Source organism: Halichoeres trimaculatus, unplaced genomic scaffold (assembly GCF_033239565.1).
Source record: "Halichoeres trimaculatus isolate MK-OKI-2021-1 unplaced genomic scaffold, fHalTri1.1 fHalTri1_scaffold_2, whole genome shotgun sequence".
In the NCBI taxonomy this organism is placed as follows: domain Eukaryota; kingdom Metazoa; phylum Chordata; class Actinopteri; order Labriformes; family Labridae; genus Halichoeres; species Halichoeres trimaculatus.
The window spans coordinates 36581051-36602870 of NW_027437180.1; the positions used below are offsets into that span (position 1 = coordinate 36581051).

The window sequence follows — 21820 nt, forward strand, 5'->3', positions numbered from 1 at the left end:
GTAGATGACAGGAGGTGTGTGGGTGAAGAGATAGAGGGATTAAAAACGAACAGGAAGAACAAGAGGGTAGAAACAGGAATTAGTTTCTCTTTACCTTTGAGAAGAAGTGTTAGTAACTTAACCCAACCAAGAAAATGTAAAAATGTTGATTTTTGGCGCATCAAAAAAGATGTCTGTCTCCTAATGTCAATGGTACGGCCTCCAGGTTTCATCTTACAATGCCACTGAAACGAATCATGTGTTAAATTTTGTCTACATTTACATTTTCGGTCAAGGTCACAAAGCAAATCCAAAGTATATCAACCAATGTCTCACTAAACTACATCTGGGCTGTGCATAGGCTACTTTTATGAAGCTAAAGCTCTGTACATTCTGCAGAATCTCAACGACTCTTACAGCTGACGTCTTCAAATGAAACACAAGACAAAATTTAAGATATGAAATGGTGCAGAAAATGGGGTTAAAAATGTTGTTAGCTGGTCAAACTGGTTTTAAAAACAAAATTCAGATCTTGATCCTGCCGTAAAAAAAACACCAAGACTAGGGCTGGGTACCTTTCAAAACAAGTCAGTCTGATGCCCCGTATCTGGCAATTGGTGTTGGTGCTCAGTGGTACAAATTTTGGGTACTTTTGTCTGCGTTTATGTGGTAATAAATATTAATTTGTTTAATAATAATATCATTTCTAGTTTGATTTTGCATAAATTGGTACTCCATACAGACCAAATTTGGTCATTACTGGGGATGGGTAACTTTTACATTTGTAATGATATGGTACCAATTCCCGGTACCAATTCCCAGTACCTGGAATTGGTACCATATTATTTTGGTACAAATTTTCAGTACTTTTTTATGTTAATGTGGTAAAAAAATATCAATCACTTTAATAATAAAATGTTACTTTTCTTTCAATTTAACATATTTATTCTTCAATATATAACTTTGTACTGCTGTGCTCATGTGCAGCATGGAAAATCAACTACTGTTCCACTCCCTCACAGTCACGAGGACACGTTTAGGCACCAAAACATGGTATCTTGTGATTTTATGTGAATCGGTACCCTATAAAAGTACCTAATTCTGTACCCATCCCCACAAAAAAAAGCTTTAAGCCATGAAATGTTGCAGAAAATGTAAAAACTTAATGTGTATAACGTTTGTTTGCAAAGTAATATGAATATGACAAACAATCCTGATCCTGCCATAAAAAACATCCTGACATATTTTCCCCATATCGCCCCCTAATGGAGAATATTTTTCTTGGTCTAAAGCCGTGGATGTAACAGTGCAGGAAACTGATCACTTACAATTTTGTATCAAGAGACACCTGAGGGACAGGTGAGTTTTGATTTTATCACATTAATGTTTGAGCACACTAAGTAACGTTTAATGTTTTCGAAATCAAATTTTCCCCTCTTTAAAAAAAGTCTGGACACCCCTGCTTTAATGTTTCAGATATGAAACTCAGGAGAAGCTGTGATTGAAGAGATTCTGTGTTAAATGTGTCCAATCCTTCACCATCGCTCTCAGGAATATCTGACTGTTTGAGGTGTTTTCTTTCAGAGGAGTTTGCCAGCTTTTAAAAATGGCTTCCAAAAACAAGTCAAACAGACCTGAAGCAGCGAGAAGATACAGTCTGATTTTAAGCACATTCATCTCCAAAGGTTTACAGGCTCATTATTTCGCTGAAACTCAGTACGGTAGAATGAGTCAACAAACTGATTTCCTGACTCCTTGTTAAATTTCACTTTTGCACTCTGTCTAATTATTTGGCAGCTCGTCTCAAAGCCAGACAAAAAAAAATAACCCTGCTGTTACAGAAACTGTATATTGAGGGTGTCTTTGTTTTGTTTTCCTTAATCAGCGTGTGTCACGGAAAGCTGTTACAAATAAAAGCTTGTTAATTTTGACCTTTTGCAAACATTGTCTGGTCTCTCTCAAATCTCTCCTAATAAGGAATCAGACAAACAGTTAATGATGCTGACTGGATAACATAGCTGAGCTTCAACTCACAACCAGAGGCTGCTTAAACACATATGGATGCTATTTGACCAAATGACCAGATGTTCATTTCCCAAACATGTCTATCGTGCCAGCTGCTGTTATTGAAAGAAGTTTCCACTGAGGATTTGCACTAAAAAAGCAAAGGGAGAAACTATTCACTTTCTCTGCGTCTGTCTTGTTCTAATCACTCTTGCCTCACACACACACTGGCAAGCGGAAAGTACCTGAGACTTCCTGACAGCGAAAACACTACGAGACGAATCCAAAAGCTCATGCATCTCATGGGTTTCCTTTGCAGGTTTATCACACTTTGCGCCTCGTCATCATCTTTACTGAGCCAACAAGTATTCAGCGACTGAGGCAACGTATGTTCAGAGGTTAAATGAGAGGTGCTAAGCTAACATCTGCCATGCTAACACATTTTTGATATTACTTAGTGTGTGTGTGATGTATTTGAGTGACGTCTGCTTGAAAGTCGACCCTTAGCAAGGTTAAATATCTGCAGAAACAAACATAGATGCTGGACGCTGCCATGTGCTAAAGCAGCAGAGTCAGCATTTTCTCTAATCACAGTATAACGTGTGTGTGTGTGTGTGTGTGTGTGTGTGTGTGTGTGTGTGTGTTTGAGTGACAGGCTGCTGAGACTGCGGCTTCTCGCGTCCTTCACATGCAAACATATCGAAGAACATTTGCACGTTTAGGCTAACAGTTTGTTTATCCGTCTAAAAATACTAATAGTAACACACATTTATGTTTTACAGCAGAGATGTTTGTGTTTTTTCTGTGTGTGTGTGTGTGTGTGTGTGTGTGTTTGGGGGGGGGGGGTTACCTGAGGTTAGTGTTTTGGCTGTCCATGGCCGCGCGGGAACCATTTGGACTTGGGCTGCTGGAGGAAACGGGAGGAGAGCAGGGAGGAAAAGACAGAGCAAGACAAAGAGGGAGCAAAAGGGAATAAAAAGAATGTGAATGACAGAAAAAAAGGACAGAAACATTGAGTAAAAAAACAGGATGGACTTAAAAAAAGGAAAGTAAGACCAGAAGGGATGTGAAGGAGATGCAAGACAAAGAAATCAGGTAGAAGAAGGTGGAAGGTCAAGGCAGGGAAAGAGGGATCGACATGAAGAGAAGAGGAGAAAAAACATTTGGTGAGATTGGTGGAGCCAAGGCAGTCATCAGCTATCATCTTACAGCAGACATATTCCTTGCTTGTGGATCCATTACTGCGAAGTGTATCAACAGTTTTCCCTCTTTTCAGGTTGTTCCAGCATTCCCAGACAGAAGTCATCAGGTCCGTATGCAGGACAGGCAGCGTGTGACCACCTTTTACCATGGAGAGTCTCTAGCCTCGTTTCCACCAAGCGGTTGTCACAGCACGGCACGCATTTTACAGCATTTCCACTGAGTATTCCCCGGACAGATCACCAAGAAACCGAGACGAGCCGTCCCACTTTTTGGGACCCTTAGGGGGTCTGTTTACTGTGTCTCTGTTTTATTCTTTGTTGGATTTATAAGCGGGATACACTGTATCTCACTGTTATGGCATCACACTATTATGTTACTGATGCAGCTATCGGCATCCGGCTTACACCCAGCCTACCACAAGGGGGCGCGTTTGGCTGTGGAAACGCAAAACAGGACCAAGCTTAACCGAGCCAACCCATACCAAACCGTACTGATCTAAACCGGACTGCTTGGTGGAAACTGGGCTTTTATGTCCATTAATGTGATCATATAAACACTTCACCCACTCAAATCAGATGTTCAGAAACTCAAGCTTCTCATCTGAGAGTTAATCAACTCAGAGTTTGTTGAACCTCCTTTCTAAAACGAGCCCCATGTCTGGAACACAGCGATTTGATGAGTGAAGCTGTTTTTGTCACCTGACCTGAACACTTTTATGCTATAGTATTTGTCCATGTCACAGCTTCTCTCTAACATGCTAACACGCGGTAACCATTGACTGTATGTAGGACTTCATTGTGGGCTTGGGAACCTAAAGACCACCTCCACCAAACATTGGTTGGGCGGCCATGCACAGAAGCAACCTGGCAGGTATCACCAAGGGACTAACGTCACCTCTGCAGCGACATGGGATTGCTGCACAAAGTGAAGTAATATGTTATTTTGAATGTGAGAGCTCATTAAAAATCTCTACCATATACCAATATCAATACCAACACTAACCAAAAAAATCATCAATGAAGAAGTTTTGCATTAACGATAACACACTTAGTGGTGTATGCCCTGGATAAAAGCTCAGTATTTCTCCTCCTGATGCCCCAAACACATCAAAAACTCATGAACTCACTTGAGAACTAGATGCAGGTTTGCAGATAGCCGCGGATCTGTGAACTGTGTAGTCCGATTGTTGTGGTCCACAAAGTAGACACGGCCTGTAGCTGTGTTTCTGATCTCCCATCCCGGTGGCAGCGGACCCAGCTCCTCACAGTTCACATTACTGAGATCCCTGCACACACACAAGAAACATAAACGATGAGGAGACAAATCAATGTAAAGGATATGTTTAGAAAAACAGAATTATCACTGAATTATCATTGGGGATGGTGAATTTGGACGAGCTGTGGAACTAATTACATGATTATTGGTGCACTCCTTGATGCTGCAAGAATCAACGTGGGGAAAGACTGTGACATAAAACATCAAGTAATCAAAGTTATGAGGCGCTGAATTCATCAGAGTGATTACTTTTAGTGGAATACAATTTATAACTGAATGCAAATATGAATAAAAAGTTTGCTCTTTTGGGTAGGGCTGGGTACTAAATTAGGTACTTTTATAGGTACCGACCGAATTCTGTCAAAAGTACTGGGTACCGATTCACATAAGATCGAAAGGTGCCATGTTTAGGTACCTAAATGCATCCTTGTGACTCTGAGGGAGTGGAAGAGTAGGCGATTTTCCATGCTGCACATGAACACAGCATTGCAAGGTTATATATTGAGGAATAAATATGTTAAATTGAGACCATTTGAGATTTTATTATTGAACAAAGTGATATTTTTTTACCACATAAACACAAAAAGTACCCCAAATTGGTACGTTGAGTATCAATACCGTTTGCCAGGTACTGGGTATCGGTATCGGTACCGTTTTGTTTCAAATGTGAAAGATACCCATCCCTACTTTTAGGACAATGGGAGACGGACCTTTGGTTAGGGATGAGACAATATTACATTTTCACTCCCGATATGATACCGATACTGCAGCATGGAGTATTGGCTGCTACCGATATTAATCCGATACGATATCAGCATTAAACATGCATTCTTTTATTTCTTATTTTGTAGTATGTCATGTTAAAAAAGGCTTGATTAAGTGATATTATTCAAACAAAGAACATTAATCAGCAACAGTAGGTATGAGGAAAAACTGACCCATTTATTATTAACCAATGGGTAACAGAAACTGCTTATATCGGAGAATTTAGATGCATTCCGATACGATACCAATACTTGTTTTTTTATCCGATATCAATATCGGACTGGGACACCTCTACCTTTGGTTATTAATATAGTTATCTTTTTTTGTGTAGTAGCTCAGGTTTCTTACTTCATGCTTAACTTTATCTACCTTCATTACTTTACAGTTTTTGTCTTATTCATATTTTAGCTATTACGTGTTTTTATCATTTTGTCATTTTTAGCTACCCCCTGTGTTTCCTCTGGGGTAGCCCTCTACACCAGGAGTGGTGGTCGGCTGTGGTTGCTGGTCTCTGGTGGATGGTGGTGTGTGTACATGTGTGTGCCCTGGTCTGGGTGAGTGTGTATGTCACTGTTGACTGTGGGTTGTAGGGTTGGGTGGACAAAGGGTGGCATGTGTGATTGTTTTTAATTTTGCTGTAAAGCACTTTCGGTCACATATTTTGTATAAAAAGCGCTTTATAAATAAAGTTTGATTGATGGATTGATTTTGTGCTGCTTTTGAGATTGTCACACTGTTTTTAGATGGTTTTTAATTTTTTGATTGCCCATTTTTATCGTGTTAAGTTTTCATTTTCTTGTTTTATCAAGCTGTAGCACTTTGAGATCATCTGTTATCAAGGGCTATATAAATAAAATGTATTGTTATTCATTATTATTGCTCTCGGGCATTCCTAAACCTTTCAGCCCGGGACTCCTGAAATACCAGTGTTGGAGACCTGCAACCCCCTGCTGTGGGAATACACTAACAGGCTAATCCATTAACAGACAACAATGAACAAAAAAAGGTCATAATTAAGCTGATAAGTAGAAAGTCAGACTACTTATGTGCACATGTGCTGTGTTTGTGAAATTAATCTACAGCCGCTGTTGTTACCTGGTTTTGTCAGCTCAGGGATCTTGTAACAAACATTTTCTCTTCTAATGGTTTTATGACAAATTATTAGACCCCTATTTTTTGTTTGTTATTTATGCAATAATGGATAAAATTGTCAATATTTTGGGATTTTGAAAGATATTTCACTTGATCGCCCCTGGTCAGTGTTTCCTGACTACCATCAATCATTATGTGTTTGTTTAACTACATTCTAATTGAACAATGCATGACTCTATATTCTGCATGCAATGAGATACCATCTTTTGAGCAGATTCACTGAACTCAGCCCTGACTTGCTTTGATTTCTTGGCTCATGAGCTCTCTCGCCAATAGGAACTGAACTGCAGGCTGGGAAAAAATCTGTATCCTGAGCAGCACTTGTGCTCGGGTCTGTTTTAGTCTAGTACAAATGCTTTGTCCTTGAGTGACACACCACACTGGAACAAAGCACATGCCTTGCTGCTCTCATCACAACATACCAGGTCACTTAAGCAGCTCAGTCTAAAAGGGCCCCACCCACAGGTCGATGCTGCGAGTGAGATGTTTAATCCATGTTCTTCGTCTGTGAACAGCAGCTACACTGAGGCACAGCCAAAAATATAACGCAATAGCAATTTCTGTATTAAAGCAGTGGGCTGTTGAGAGTTGGTGAAAGTGTTTGATTGAAGGCAGAACCACTCGCCTGTGGTGTGTTGAGCTTAACATCTGTCCAAAAATGTTCCACACCGGACTCGGGGGTCATTAAGTTGGCCGACCCCGACTTGAGACTGAAACTCGACTCATAAGACTGTTTTTGAACATGAGGCTGGGTAATTAGGTGAGAAATTAGGTCTGTGCAAGCCCAGTCAGGTCCAGTTTGTTCCTGTCAGTTTTGGGAATAAGCTTTGGGATTTGTATTAGGATTAGAAACACAGGCTGTCAGTTCAGATAATTGTGCTCATAACGGCTGAATAAAGAAACATGCAAGGGGTTTGGAAAAAAGACACAAATCTGGGTGATAAAGGAGGAAAGGAGTTACCTGGGAACCCGGGGGTCATGCCAGGTGCTGACTCCGGTCTGTGTGTGGAGGAAGTAGACCTGACCCTGCTGAGTCGTTCTTTGCTCTGAGAAAGAGAAAAGAATCAAGAGAATTAATACGTCAAAGGCAAAAAAAAAAAAAAAAAGGAGAAAAAACTTTGGCGGAGAAGAAGCTTGGAAGTGTTGCTGGAACTGTTCTGAAGTCTGGTGGGTACAAGCATGGATAATGAGTTTGTGGATCTTGGAGGAGGTGAAGCCTGCTTGTAATTGATGTGACAGGCAAACTGCAAGGACAAGAGTTTCTTAAGGTGTGCGCCAAAGTAATCAATTAGTTCCTCTTCTGCCTTCAGTGGGCCTATCCCGAGAGGATGAGGAAAAATAAATGCGAGGGGTATTTTTCAAAGACTTCCATGAGTGTTTTTCCTTGCACACAGTTTCTCAAAGCATCTTCGTGGGTCTCTGAAAGTCAAACCTTCCAATTAATCTTTTAAAGTTAACCAAAAGGAAATGGAAAGGAGAACGCTGTCAAGCCTATGTGATCTACTTTAAACATCTTAAAGATGCTATGAGGAGGATCTACTTTGATTGCACACTGTCATAAATTACTTGTAGTGAGGTGTGTGTTTGTTTTGGAATAAAATGGAGATCGGATCAAAACAAATTTTCTTTGTCCAAGACAACTTTTTACTGGATACAACGCGCTGAGGTAGCTCTACAGTTTGAAACGTGACATCAAGCAAACGTTGTAGCAGCCGGCTATATGTTAGCCCCGTGCTACGACGTATCCATAGGCTAATGTGATAACAAGTAAACACTGCTGTTTATATTCAGCACAGCTGGCAGTCCTGTGTGCTAAGACAGTGTTTCTCAATTTTCTTCATACCATGGACCACTTAACCCCCCAGAAAAATCTTGCAGACCACCACGAGCTAAATGGCCCTAGAACAACACCCAAGAGAACAAACTAATATACTATAAACTCGAATCATACATGTTACAACTTGCTAGGGCTGCAACTAACAATTATTTTGAAAACGGATTAATACACCAATTATTTTTACGATTAAAATATGCTTTCATTTCTTCAATTCCCTTTATTCAGAACAATTATTTTTCACAATGACAGTGACTAGAGCAAAAAAGTGCACTTAGTCCCTCATAGTTTGGTGTTTTTTCAGAATAAGGGAGAAAATTGACCTGAAATCGGAGTATTTAAATACTTAAGTAGTGAGATTAGATTCAATTACTCAACGCTTATATGGACCAGTTTTTGAAGATTTTATCAATTTGTGGGAAAAAAACTCGCACCCCCCACCCCCTCTTTTTACTTGAATGTTCCATTAAAAAAACACAATTTCCTCGCGGTCGTTGTGGACCACTAGGGGATGCTGGTGGACCACCAGTGGTCCGCGGACCACAATTTGAGAAACACTGCTCTAAGACATGTCCGTAACTTTTAATGTCAGTAAATCCTGGTTACGTCCTGCCAGTTGTTTACCAAGAAGAGCTAACGTAACCTCACTCTTCATTTTATTGATAGACTCTCAAGTTTGAACAGACCACTGGAGAATAACTGCTGACTGTGGGTTGGAATGGACGATATCATTAACAGTTTAGCCCCTGTTTTATAGAGTGAGCCCAAGTTAAAGACTAATTAGCCTTTAGCTTGGGCCTTTAGCTGAGCCTAAAACCGGTTCCTGTTGAGAATTGATAAGAAATGTTTCAATCTATCAATATCGTTAGCCTTTGTGGTTAACAATTCCCTTATCAATTCTTTACATTGTGCTGGAGCCGCCTGGCCTTATGTCGATCAGTCTGCTGCAGCTATCTTAGCTTAGCAGTTAGAAGAACTAACTTCATAAAGAAATGTAAATTACTCTCTCTCAGGAGATTCATATTCAGTACATTCTAAATGGTATAAATCACCTTATTTACCAAAATAACAAAACAGCACAAGCTTGATGCTAACATATATGGGAAACTGCATTGATATGCTAGCAGCTAGCATACATCAGTATAACTTCAGCTTCAGAATAGAATTTCATCTTTCATCACAGAAACCTATCACATCAACTCTTTGTAAAAAATACTGAGAATTTCAAATGTCAAAAGCTAACAGGCTAATGAAAGGCTCATGGCTGACTCCATAACTACAGAAAGGTTCCAAACAACTTAAACCATTGCTTTAACCACTTTGAGACACTAGATGGCCTACTTGAATTATTAATATATTAAAACACAGTACGTCAACGTCACATTCTGTGTAATTTTTACCTGTTTCTGTTTAATTATACCCAATATCCAGACTTACATTTTATTCACTTACAGTATAAATTCAATCAAATGTTGTTGACACAGAAAACCTGTAAAGCTACTTTTTGTACCAAGAAAATTTACAACAGGATTTGATAAGGGAATCGATAAAGAATCAGATCGATAACCAGAATCGATAAGGATATCGGTATTGACAAAATCTTATCAATTCCCATCCCCACTGACAGTTAGGCTCCTGTGTCCACCACCACTACAAAATTAGTCACAGAAAAAGTTTTTAGCAGAGATCTCTTCTCACTACTAAACTTCATCAGTGTGGTGTTTTCATAGAGATCGAGATGTGCCATCCTGGGCGACCCAAACTGGAAGCTAAGAGGTAGCAACTTAAATAACTAGTAACCAGCAATATTGGTGCTGATAATCTCATTTTAAGGTGTGGCTTACGATCAGGCATATATCTAGAAGGGAGACTTTCTTAAAAATCACTTTCAAACTCCTCACAGCCCCTGTAAATTAAAGTCTGAAAAGGATGGTTCTCTCTGGACTTCAGCTTCACTTCAGCTTATAAATGAGCAGAGTGAGTGTGTGAATGTTGGCACAAAGTATGTGCTGCAAAAGCGTGCAGCTCATGTGTGTATATTCACCCGCTAATCCATCACAACCCACCACCCTCACTTCCTACTGGCACAACTCATTTCCTACCCACCTCTCCTTTTTTTTTTTTTCCCCCTCACACCCTGCGTCTTTCTCTTATTCTCTCTCACGCTCGCTTTCGCCACACCCAGCCCCCGGTTCAGAGGGTTCAGCTGAGGAAGGAGAAGAACGCTCAGTAACTGTTGGGCATCGGTGACTCACTCTGTCCGACCTCGGTGGACGCAGCAGGACATTTCAAAGGGGGTACACGGGACCAACAGGGCCATTCTGAAGCGCTGGCAAACAACACCACACTTAAAATAATAATTTGTTTTACAGACTCTGTGGGCATTGTGGGGCGCTCTGTGGCCGACTGTGAGGAGTGCATAAGAATGTTCCTATGTTGAGAAATGTACCCATGTAGCATCTGTATTCCTTTTCTGATGTTTTTGCATGCTGTGATTAAGGCAAGCTGAAGATTTACAGACAGGAAAAACTAACCAATAACCTGAAGTGGCTTGTCTCAGCTAAATACCGAGCTATGAATACAGCTCGCACCACTTTTCACTGTGGGAACATTGGTCTGCAAAGACAAAACATTCCAACTCTGGGAAGTGTTTGTAGCAAGGAGGGAAGAGGAGAGGAAAAGGCAGCGTATTAATACACGGCTAGTGTTGAATGCAGTTGTCACTACGTGGTGTAGAGGAACAGACGGAGGCGGGGAGAGGAGGGCTGGTTTGTGGAGGGATTGAGAATCTGCCAAGGGAGAAAGTTAGGAGACAGAAAGAGAAAGACAAATAAAGATTGTCTAAACTTGACTGGATTCATTAAAAGCAAACATGCACCTTCAGAAATCAATCCAAGAGCATCTCACTGTGGCTTTTATCTGTGTTATATATTTCTGTCAGTCACAGTGAGAAGTTCTGTTTGTCTTTTGATCATCACTCTGAAGGAGTTGAGTAGACCCCCTTGTGTCCCAGTTAGGAAACATCAGTCACTTGGTGTCCTTCAAGTAAAAACTATCTTTTGATAGTTCTCCTTGACCAGATTCTGGTGCTGTAAGCTGATTAAAAAATTACTTTAACGAGCAACACGTTTTGTAATTAATTAATCGAATTAATCACATTTTAATCTCATATCTGTCAAATTAAAGAATTCAAATTTACTTTGAATTTACTGCTTCTACAGTTAGTAAGTTATGTTTTTCAGCAGGGGGAGGCGCAGTCTTACGGAGCTTGTCAATCAAAATCCTGCTTGTAAACTACTGTGGGTGAGAGCGGTGCACTCTTTGGATGAGAGCCCAGCATGGATATGAGGAGAAGATGTGAGATGACAGAGACATAGCAAGACGCTGGAAGTCAGAAAAGTTCAGGCAGGTCACGCTCCAACTGAGTATGTGTCGTGGTAGTTCAGAAAGAAAGAGCAACGCTATCGTGAAAAGACGACAAGAGATCATTGAGAGGATCAAAGGATGGAGCACCAGAGATGAACACGATCATAAAAAGAACATTTTGTCTGTTTTTTGGATCAAAATCAGGAAGAGAGACATAGAAGAAAGTCCACTCTTCTTAGGTAATTTTGGTGTTTACGTAGTCATAGAAAAAAGATTATTTGGGTCTTAAAAGATCGTTCAAGATGCTCTGGAAATGGCAGGCAGCCAATGTGTTAATCTTCAGTTCATTTTTATAATGCGATACTTGCAGTGTAATTAATTAACCTAATTAACATCTGAAAGTGACATCCCTACCAGATTCCTTTAACCACAGTTGCACTGAGCATGTAAAAAAAAAAAAAAAGTCAACACTGCAGTGTTACGCCTTAAACTGTTTTTACATAGGGGCCATTTACACAACTTGCTAAATGCTGCAAAGTCCTGTACTCATGGTGGATTAAGATAAGATAAGACTCCTTATCTTGTCTTGATGTTGGGTTTCTGCTAATAAAATTTTATTAACATTTACGGGTCTAGACCTGTAAATGTTTTTGTAAAGTGTCTTGAAATAACATTTGTTATGATTTGGCGCTATACAAATAAAGATTGATTGATTGACAACAACAGTACAAAAGTATTGTTGCTGTTCAGCGTTCTGAAACTTCTGAAACACTTTCAATGAAACAACGTTGTATAAACAGGCCATAGATTGTATCACCTCCTCCCTATAGATTGAATTCCTGACTAAGACTTCACAAAGTGTACGTGTGGGTATGTGTGTCTCTCTCTTACCATAACCCTCAGGCAGGTCAGGAGGTGTATGCAGGTGTGTTCGACTCATGTAGTTACGATGCCTCTGCGATCGAACCCTTCTCTCCTGGATCCGCTGTTCACCTGGAGGACCACTGGCCTCCGCCCCATTCACAGGCGTCATCACCGGAGTGTTCTCGTCCACCACACAGCTCAGCGGCCGCCCTGATGGGCTGGAGTACTCTGAGGCCGGCCTGTGAAGAGCAGTGAGTCTGTGAGTGCACCGGCCATGGTGTTCTCTGTGTAGGGGTCCACTACAGAGACCACTCATTCCAATCTTAGGCGCAGCTCTCTCTTCTTTGCCCGTTTCTTGCAATTTTTTTGTCTCTCTTTCAGCATCTTTGTATTTGGAGTGGATCATTACTTTGTATGGTTTATTTATTGGTCATGGTCACCAAACTGGTTTTGTCTTCAGTGATATTTTTACTATTTTTGCTCCTGTGTTTGTCTGGAGATCCTTCATGTAACCATGGCCACACTGTTTACGTATTAAATCAGACGTTAGCAGCCTGTAGCATGTCGATGCTAACTAGTGCTAGGCCTGATGTTTCCCCACAAGGTGAGGAGAAGGAGGTGAGGACGACGTGCTGGTTCTCAGGTGTGAGCTAAGAAGTGAGGACGTCGACCAGTCCTTCCATCCATCGTTATTGGGAACGTAAGATCTATCTCCAGTAATATTGACGAGCTAGCCGTGCTAACCCAGCAACAGAGGGAATACCAGAAGGCAGAGTAGGGTCATGCTAATCATAGACATCACTAACGGAGCTAACACTAATGCCACATTGGAAGAAGTTAGGGATAAATTAAGTATTTTCTTTTCTTTTCTATTCTAAACAACATGTTTTAACTCAGCTCTGGTGCTACGAACACTGTGAGCTCCAGCCAGGAAGAACAAAACAGACTGATTGCAGGATCAGCTGCCGAAGACGTGCTTCTCTTGTCTGTTGTGTCTGCTGCTTCGAGGGAGTTAATTAGCAAAAAGTAAGCAAAAAGTACCGGTGAGACATTAATGAGAGTGTAGAGTAGATAAAGAGACAGTTTCCTTTCCCAGTAGCTTATTACTTTTACAATAGCTGCATTACTGTGTCCTATGAGGGTGCTAATGGGCTATGTCACAGGTGTGGTCTGAGTAATCGTTCGAGTGGAGTCTAGACACACAAAATAGTCTGATGTAATGACTGTGAAACCTTTTGTGTCATGGTTAGCTATTTCAGTTTAAGGTTTTAGTGTAACAGTTACTAAACTGTAACAGAGTCTTTAAGCATTCGTGCGCTCATTAACATCAGGACCTACGCAGAGATATCTGATAAGAGGAAGGAAACAGAGACAGTCTTACTTCCAGACTCTACTGTTTCTTAATATGTGTGTGTGTGAGAGAGAGACATGTCTGACCACTGTCTGCCTGTCCGCAGTAACTGACGCCTTGGCTATCTTAAACTCTGGACCCTTGTCGGTCGACCTAACTACTCACTTCCTGCCCGTACCCTCCCTCCCCTTCTACTTCTTCCATCTCCCCCTTCCTCAAGCTCCACTCATATCCTTTAACTGATCGTTGTTATTTATTCTTATGCCCTGCTATTGAAAGAAGTACAATAAAAATCAAATGACTAAACATACTTTTTGTGGTGATGCGTCTTCCTCCTCTAACTTATTCTGCTGCTTTAATCTTTCCCCATCATTCCTACCATCTTCCTCCTCAGGCTCACCCCATCTGCTTCCTTAAATGTCACACTACTTAACCTTTCTCTCACCCTTCCTGCTGCTCCCACCTTGTTCTCCCTTGCTTCCTTGAGTAGACTAGTACTAAGAGTGGGTGAGGAGGTGGGAGGGGGGTGGTTTGTTTGCTTACTCCCCTGACGGCTCCACTGATATGAGCCAGCTAGGAAGACGACAGTTGTTCCTGTTGGAAAAAGGGCCAAGTAAAACCTGGCTGCCCGACTGGCTGACTAGTTCTTTTAGCTGTAAGCGTCTGTGTTTGAGCAACTGTGCATGTGTGTGTGTGCGATGGGGTGGGAAGCTGAGGAAATTGACAGCAATTGACTCATTACCAACAGACTGTTATTGTTGTGTTGTAAGTTAGTCTGAGTGGATGTTTCTGTTTTCTCTTGAAAAGGGAGGAGGGGAAAGATAAACCACTTCAACGCTCAAACAGACCCCTGTTCTCAAAGTTTTGTTTGAGTTAGTTGTGCTGCACATTTGGCAGGTCGTGAAAAGGTCAACAATCTGATCGTTAGTTCCAGTGTTAACAAAGCTCACAGTTTAACATTAATACAATAATTTGAAGAGGAACTTTGTGTCGTGTGTAGGACGTGTGCAGGTGTACCTGGTGGGTCTCTCCCATTGCGTGGTGCGTGTGATGTGGTTCAGGTACTGTATCCTTCCAGAAGCCGTCCTTCTCTCCTCCCAGCTGTTTGATAACAGATGAAAACGTATGAGAATGAAAAGCATCAATGTGAGATAGTTCCCTTAAAACAGTCAACATCTGATGGAAAGATAATCACAGGCAGGAAAACAGCTGAATGTGGTGGAGTCGTCTCCCAATCTGAAGGCCTGGGGCTTGATCCAAGCTTGATCCAAGTGTCATCGAGCAAGACACTGAGCTCCAAATTGAAGGGATGGGCATTTCAAGAAAAAGCGCTACACTGCAAAAAACTGAAACCTCATCAAGTGTTTTTATCTTATTTTAAGTAAAAACAAACTTGTTATACTTGATATGAGTCACATTCAACCTATTGGTCCAGAAAAAATGTCTTGTTTTAAGTTATTTAATGGCGAAAATGAGTTACTTGACATTGTTATAGTTTGGAGCAAATTTCTCTTGTTCCATTGGCAGAATTTTATGTACTTGTTACAAGCAATTCAGACCTCATTTTGTCTTTAAATAACTTGAAACAAGACATTTTTCTGGACTGGTCAGGTTGGTGTCTGAAAAGAAGTTTTGTACTTAAAATAAGACAAAAACACTTGATAAATTTTCAGTTTTTGTAGTGTATTTGATATCTGCTGTCAACTATTCAAAATTATTGAGCCTCTCCTCATTTTTGTTGGGCTTTAAAACCTCTAATCTGTTGCCTCCTGGCCTGGCTCTGCTCATTATGTCTGCTTTTTGTAGTCAACTCAACTTAAATACATTCTGGTTTTTTTGACATTATTTGTTTTATTTTATTTTATTTTGAAAGTCACTGGGGTTTTTTGGTGGTTTATGTGCACAACTTCCTGTCCAGATCATCTGCTTTTTTGTGAGGGTGGCATGTAACAACCCCAGCACTTGGTAAAAAAAACTGCAACCTGCTGCAGACAAAACAAAGCCATCATCACATGAACTATTTGATTTTTTTTTTTATGTTAAGGACTATTTGAATTTTTCAAAATCATCGCACATCCCTACCAAACTGCTGTTGTTGCCAACCAGGAGTCCCAAGCCTGACTAGTGCCAGCCCTAAGCCAAGATAAATGTGAGGGGTTTACAATGTAACATCAGATTTGAAATTTAGTTACTACCATACTATACTATTATTACCACTTATTTATTATTTTATTATCATTATAATTTCATCTTTTTATGTTTGTTGTCCTGCTTTTTGTTTTTAACTGCCTTTTATTGCTTTCTTTCTTTTTCTTAACGAGTTTATGTTTTTAGCCATTTTATATTGCATTATTCTTGTATTGTCTGGGTTTCTATGGTTTGTGCTTCTTGTTATGGTCTTGTTTTGTGTGCTGTTTTTATTTCCCTGTGCTTTGTTGTGATCCTGTCTGTTGTCAAGCACTTTGTAAACTGCTGTTTTTAAAAGTGCTATATAAATAAAGTTATTATTGTTATTAAAACTGTCTCAAATCAAAGGGTGGAACATGAACTGGAAACTGTTTTCTCGCTGTGTGACCCTAAAAAGTGGGAAAAGTCAAAAGACGGAGAAGCATCCGGTTACATAGTCTACATCTTTTCTTTTTTTTACTTTGAAATGTCGTCAGTTTGGTTTGGAAAACAATAACCAGGACTAAAGACGGAGAAAGAGAATTATCTTTAAGATAAAACAATCAAAGAACCTGTTTGCATGTAGCACTGATGTAAATGCTGATACTATTATCATCACATAGGTCTCTGTTTTTTCATCAACCATCATGAAGTAAACATCAGACTGTGACGTCCTCACATGTCATAACCTTCCTTTCAAAACTAAACCTAAGGAAACACTTCAGGACCTTGTAATCAAGCAACTTTAAGAAATTTGGGTAACACAGCTTGTGAAAATTTCTTGAGTCCATCAGGGGTGAGTATTTGAAGGAGGCTACTTCCAAAGGGGAAATTCAGTTGGAGTAATACTGACCCATCAGGTAAGTCATTGTCGAACAGGCGGCTGCAGTCCACCACTGGACCCCCTGTCCCAATGCGATCTCTGGATTGTAGACTTACTGTACAGTGACAAAAGAAGACAGAAGGGAGATCAATGATACTTGACTTTGTTTACTTCACTACTGCAATATCAGATCATTTGTGATTTTGCAGATGACAGACTTTTAAAATTAAATATCCAGAAAATCTCTCTTTGTTCAGTGTTTGTAATAAACTGAGCCAAACAGAGGGTTCACCTCTGGTCATCATGTGTTTCTCCTGTATTTAAATTATTCAATGCACCAAGACATCTTAACATGCATTTGCTATTTGCAGAATTACTTTGCTCAACATAAGGGAATAGTTCTTACAAAGCACCTGCTGTTAAAAGGTTCAATGTTTGTACACTCAGTGAAAACCAGAGCTGCAAGAAAATGCAAACAGACACATACCTTAAGTCCTCGGCTTGTGCAGTCCATAAATATAATAACAACTCAGATGTGATCTGTGGTATGAAAATGTGAGAGTGTGTTTGTTTTCCTTACCAACTATCTGTCCTCTCACAGTATCATTGTCATTGGGACCAAGCTTATTCAGGTCAAGTCTCTGATCTGCAGGGAAGAAAATAGACACGAAAACATTCAGAGTCCTTCTTCATTCAAACAAAGTAACGCATTTACACGGTTTATCCCTGCTGTGTTGAGCTCATGACAGACAGAAAAAAAGTGTAACTCAAACAACACAGTATCATGATGATGTCTCAGACCTAAAATAAATCAACCTCTGCGCTGAAACATGTGAAACATTTTGGACCAGTAAGTTGAAGGCGGTCTTGTTGATCCTGGATCAGTAGGAACTCATTGTCTGTTCAGGGCAGGATAGCGCTGCCAGACACAGACAGCACAGAAACACAACCCAGGAAGACTCTGAACAAGATCCAGACACAGATACACACAGCAACCCCCCACCTCCCAAACTCACACACAGACACACACACACACGAACGCAGAGTGCTGGCCAGTCGAGCTGACTAACACAAGAGTGATATAAATTGGTGCCCATTAGCGAACAAATTGCTGGAATGTCTGTGGGGAGAAGGTGACTGCAGGGGCTTAAGCTTACTTAGAATTAAAAACAGCAAATAAGCTTAATCATACAAAGGCTGTGTGTGCATGTGTGTGTGTAAGTGCAGGGTGGTATGCAGGGGAAGAAGACTCAGAGTGAGTGAGCAAAAGGAAGATGAGTAGATGCCCCAGTTCTCAGTGTGCTTACACTAAAACCACAGTCAGACTGGATTTGTCATGTCTTTGGTTTGCCTTTATGATTCTTTACGCACATAAAACTGTGAGTCTATCTCTTAGTACAACTGAGCACATTTAAACAATCCTATAGCTTGTTTCCAGAAGAAGCTGCATGCATGTGTACGTGTGCGCACATGCATCTGTTCCGGATACATGTCTAGACTAAACAGGGATGGCCTCAGCCTCCCATGGACGGGATAATGAGCAGATTTTCTTCTTGAAATGAAAGAGAGGAGCAGAGAGACACAACTTTGACAGATCTTAAACCTTAAGCCCTCGCCTCGTCTTCAGTCGTTTCATGTTGTACTAGCATGGTCCTATTTAAAGGCGCTGTGAGACCTATGCGGAAAAGCTGGTGTTTCTCTGGGATAAAGACTCTGATTCCCATGACTCTGATTCCCACTGTCGTAAAGACGTTTAAAACAAATAAAGAAGATTGGATCTTCTTTTGTACACCATTTACTTTATTCAAAACAACTTAAGCCGCGTTTCCACCAAGCAGACCGGTTCGGATTGTCTCGGTATGGCGCGCATTTTGTGGCGTTTCCATTGACTTATCCCAGGACAGATCCCCAAAAACTGAGATGGGCCGGCCTACTTTTTTGGGACCCTTCTGTATGGGTGCCAGACTGAACCGATCTGCTACAACACTGCAGACCGTTGATTGGTCAAACTGTGTCGAGTTTTTCTTCTTCGTTGGATTTATTAGCAGGGTAAACTGTGTCGCGCTGCTAAGGCGTCACACTGCTGTTTAACAGCTGGGACTTTCAGCATCTGGCTTACACGCCGCCTACCACGAGAGGGCACAGTTTGGCTGTGGAATCAAAACGGGATCAGGCTTAACTGTACCAAACCGTGCCAAACCGTACTGAACCGACCCAGACTTCCTGGTGGAAACGCGGCTTTACAGGATGCAGAGTGATGATGTCATGGTTGTATTTGCAGCGCTTTTGTTTGAAACGTGACAACGATCAAACTTCACAAACTCAGTTAGCAGTGTATTTATGAGCTGAGTATGGCCCCGTTTGCACGACGTTTCATCCGAAAACGCTAATTCGCAGTAAAAAACTGGTATACACAGGGGTTTGAAACGCTGTAGTAAGCATGCCAGGCCTGTAGTTGGCGCTATAACTGTCTTGTCCATAAGCGGCTTTTGGTAGATCTCCACTGAAGTAGAGTTGGGACAATCATCTGGTGTGTTGGTGAGGGCTAATTGCAGAAGTGGAGCAACAGATGCTCATTTTGTTGAAAGACAGCAACAATGATACTGTTGTACTGCTTCCACTGAAACCGCCAGCAACGGCGGCAGCACCATTTCAGAAAATTTCCACTCTGGAGGCCATTTTCAAAAGTTTGCATTTTAGGTAGGTTAAAACGCAGTTTTTGTGTAAACAGGAGGCTGAAACACAACAATACTTTTGCGTTTCACCTTAAAACTGTTGTTGTGTAAACAGCCCCTTCATTCAGAGTTCCTCACAGCTCAGTGTTCTGAGATGTGTCCGTAACGTGGACTGTGAATCCTGGTTATGTCTTCCAGTGCTCATCTACCAATCAGAGCTAACATAACCTCACTCTTCATTTTATTGATAGACTCTCAAGTTTGAACAGACCACTGCAGAATGACTGCTGACTGTGGGTTGGAATGAACATTATCACAAACAGTTTAACCCGTGTTCTTTTAACCGTGTTCTATCACTCTCCTGTTTAGCTTTCAACAAGGACAGACCTTGCTGCTCAAACTGCTAAACTCTGTCAGCTGGTGTAGTTTGATTAAATGTACCTTTGGCCTGCATGCTGTTTATTAATCCAGTCTTGGATGATCAAGACAAGTATACTGAGTAATAGCATTTAGACACTAGAAAAGCACTCAGAGAGCGCAGACCTCCTCCAAGCATATTGTGATTGTCACCAACACTTCAGTCCTACTTTAATGTTATACTCCCTTTCAGCAGACTTTCTGCTACAATTTGGTGTTAGTTGCAGGTTTGTACGATTATTTGTTACCTGACAGTGTTGAAAATTATGATGACCCAGTACACATTTCATATTCCTGATCTTTGTTTCCAGAATATTGTCAGGATCTGGATCATACTTTTACATCTGTCAGAAACTATGGTGACCTTGTTTTGTGTTGTTTTGCAAAGCAATCTGACCATTTATGGTGGAGTTATATACACATATGGTGAAAACAGCCCTATCTCACAATGATAAAGAATCCTTTAAAAAAAGTCCTGGATCCAGACGGTGATCCAGATCACCTCCAAAATTTAATCACTTCTTCCTTATTCCATTTTGAACATTTCCTGAAAATTTCATGAAGATTGGTTTGTAACTTTTTGAGTTATGTTGTTCACAGACAAACTCTCCCAATGTAATGATGTAAGATGGGACTGTGACTGAGTCTGTAAGTTTAGAAGTAAGAAACAGGATTCATAGGTTTGTTTCTGCAGCACAAAAGGAAGTAGAGCTAAGTGAAGAGCCAGACAGACTTTGTTTTAACTCGACAATCATGCAGGATCTGGGTTTTCTGGCTTGCAGGCCTATGTGTGTGTGTTTGTGTGTGCAGGAGTGTCAGACTTTTGGTTAGCTTTGAATGACAAAATGAACTGAGTGTGACTATGATTTCTAAGAACAAAAGCATTTCCAGTAAGTCTTTGTGTGTCAGTCTATGTGTGTATACATCTGGGTCAGACCACAGCCCGGGCACGACTCTGTCTGCAGCACACAGGACGAGGACAGTGGGATAATGTCACAGAATATGTCTCCCTGTCCACTTCCTGCTGCTGTGATAGAGTATAATTTCAGTAAGTGGCTGTTCTGGAGCCCGTATGGAGCCTATACCGTCTGTGTTGGGAAGCTGTGGGTAAATCTAAGGGCATTCGATTGAGAAAAAATGTGGCACAAGGCTGCCAGTGGTGTTGAAGTCCTTTTTGCAGCAGCCCTGACGCTGTTGTGGTTTTTGGCAGATTAGGGGGTGAACTTTATGACCCAAGAGTGCCATTTAGTAGTGAACATAAAAGGTTCCTGGAGCTTATTCTGAACTTAGCCTGACAGTTTTGAGTTAGTTTTAAAGGCTGGTACATCTGTTCCACATGTACGCATGAAAGAAACGTCAATCACAGTAAGAGAAACAATAGAGGAAAGATCCATAAAAAGCAGAACAAATGAAAGTCATTGTGGTTCTGGTTCATGCCTGACTGAGTTTAAGACAGGTCAGAGAGATGATGAATGGAAAGAAGAGTGAGTGGAAGGAATGTTCATTTGTGTATCTGTGTCAATATCAACAGACCGGCTCTGGAAACAAGGCAGACAGGACTAACAAGCCATGTCTAGAGAGAGTAAATCAAAACACACAACACATGTGCAGCGGTTTTAATCCAACCACCTGAGGATGTGTGTGTTCCTTCAAATATTACCCACACTCTACTTAAATCAAATAAGTCACAGCCTCCTCCTCCTTCTTCCTCGTGAATCAGTGGCCAAAAGTACATCAGCAGGACTGTGATTCCAACAATAGTTGTTAGTGTCCTTGACTGAAAGCTGCATTGCTGCAACATGATTTGCAGCTATTGATTCAGTCCCAGGTGGCTAATATCTGCAGCAGGCAATATTTTTGATAAGTGTGGCCTGCAGGGGTTTTTCTGTATAGTGCACATAAATCTTGTGATGATGAATAGCTGGCACTGAGGCAGCAGAACGAGT

General features: G+C 40.9%; 1 protein-coding gene across 2 annotated transcripts in view; it reads right to left on the reverse strand.

Moving 5' to 3' along the window:
• LOC141804139 (E3 ubiquitin-protein ligase SMURF2-like) overlaps positions 1 to 21820 on the reverse strand; it is an 81538-nt gene that overhangs the window by 17657 nt on the left and 42061 nt on the right. The window contains exons 5-11 of one of the 2 annotated variants that reach the window (XM_074688450.1): positions 17363 to 17428; positions 16813 to 16897; positions 14811 to 14894; positions 12470 to 12681; positions 7340 to 7424; positions 4313 to 4471; positions 2834 to 2887 (exon numbers count right to left, since the gene is read on the reverse strand). In XM_074688450.1, coding sequence (XP_074544551.1) covers positions 2834 to 2887; positions 4313 to 4471; positions 7340 to 7424; positions 12470 to 12681; positions 14811 to 14894; positions 16813 to 16897; positions 17363 to 17428 — 745 coding nt within the window. Of the gene's footprint in view, positions 1 to 2833; positions 2891 to 4312; positions 4472 to 7339; positions 7425 to 12469; positions 12682 to 14810; positions 14895 to 16812; positions 16898 to 17362; positions 17429 to 21820 lie in introns of both variants that reach the window. The other variant, XM_074688441.1, reaches the window with a different exon arrangement.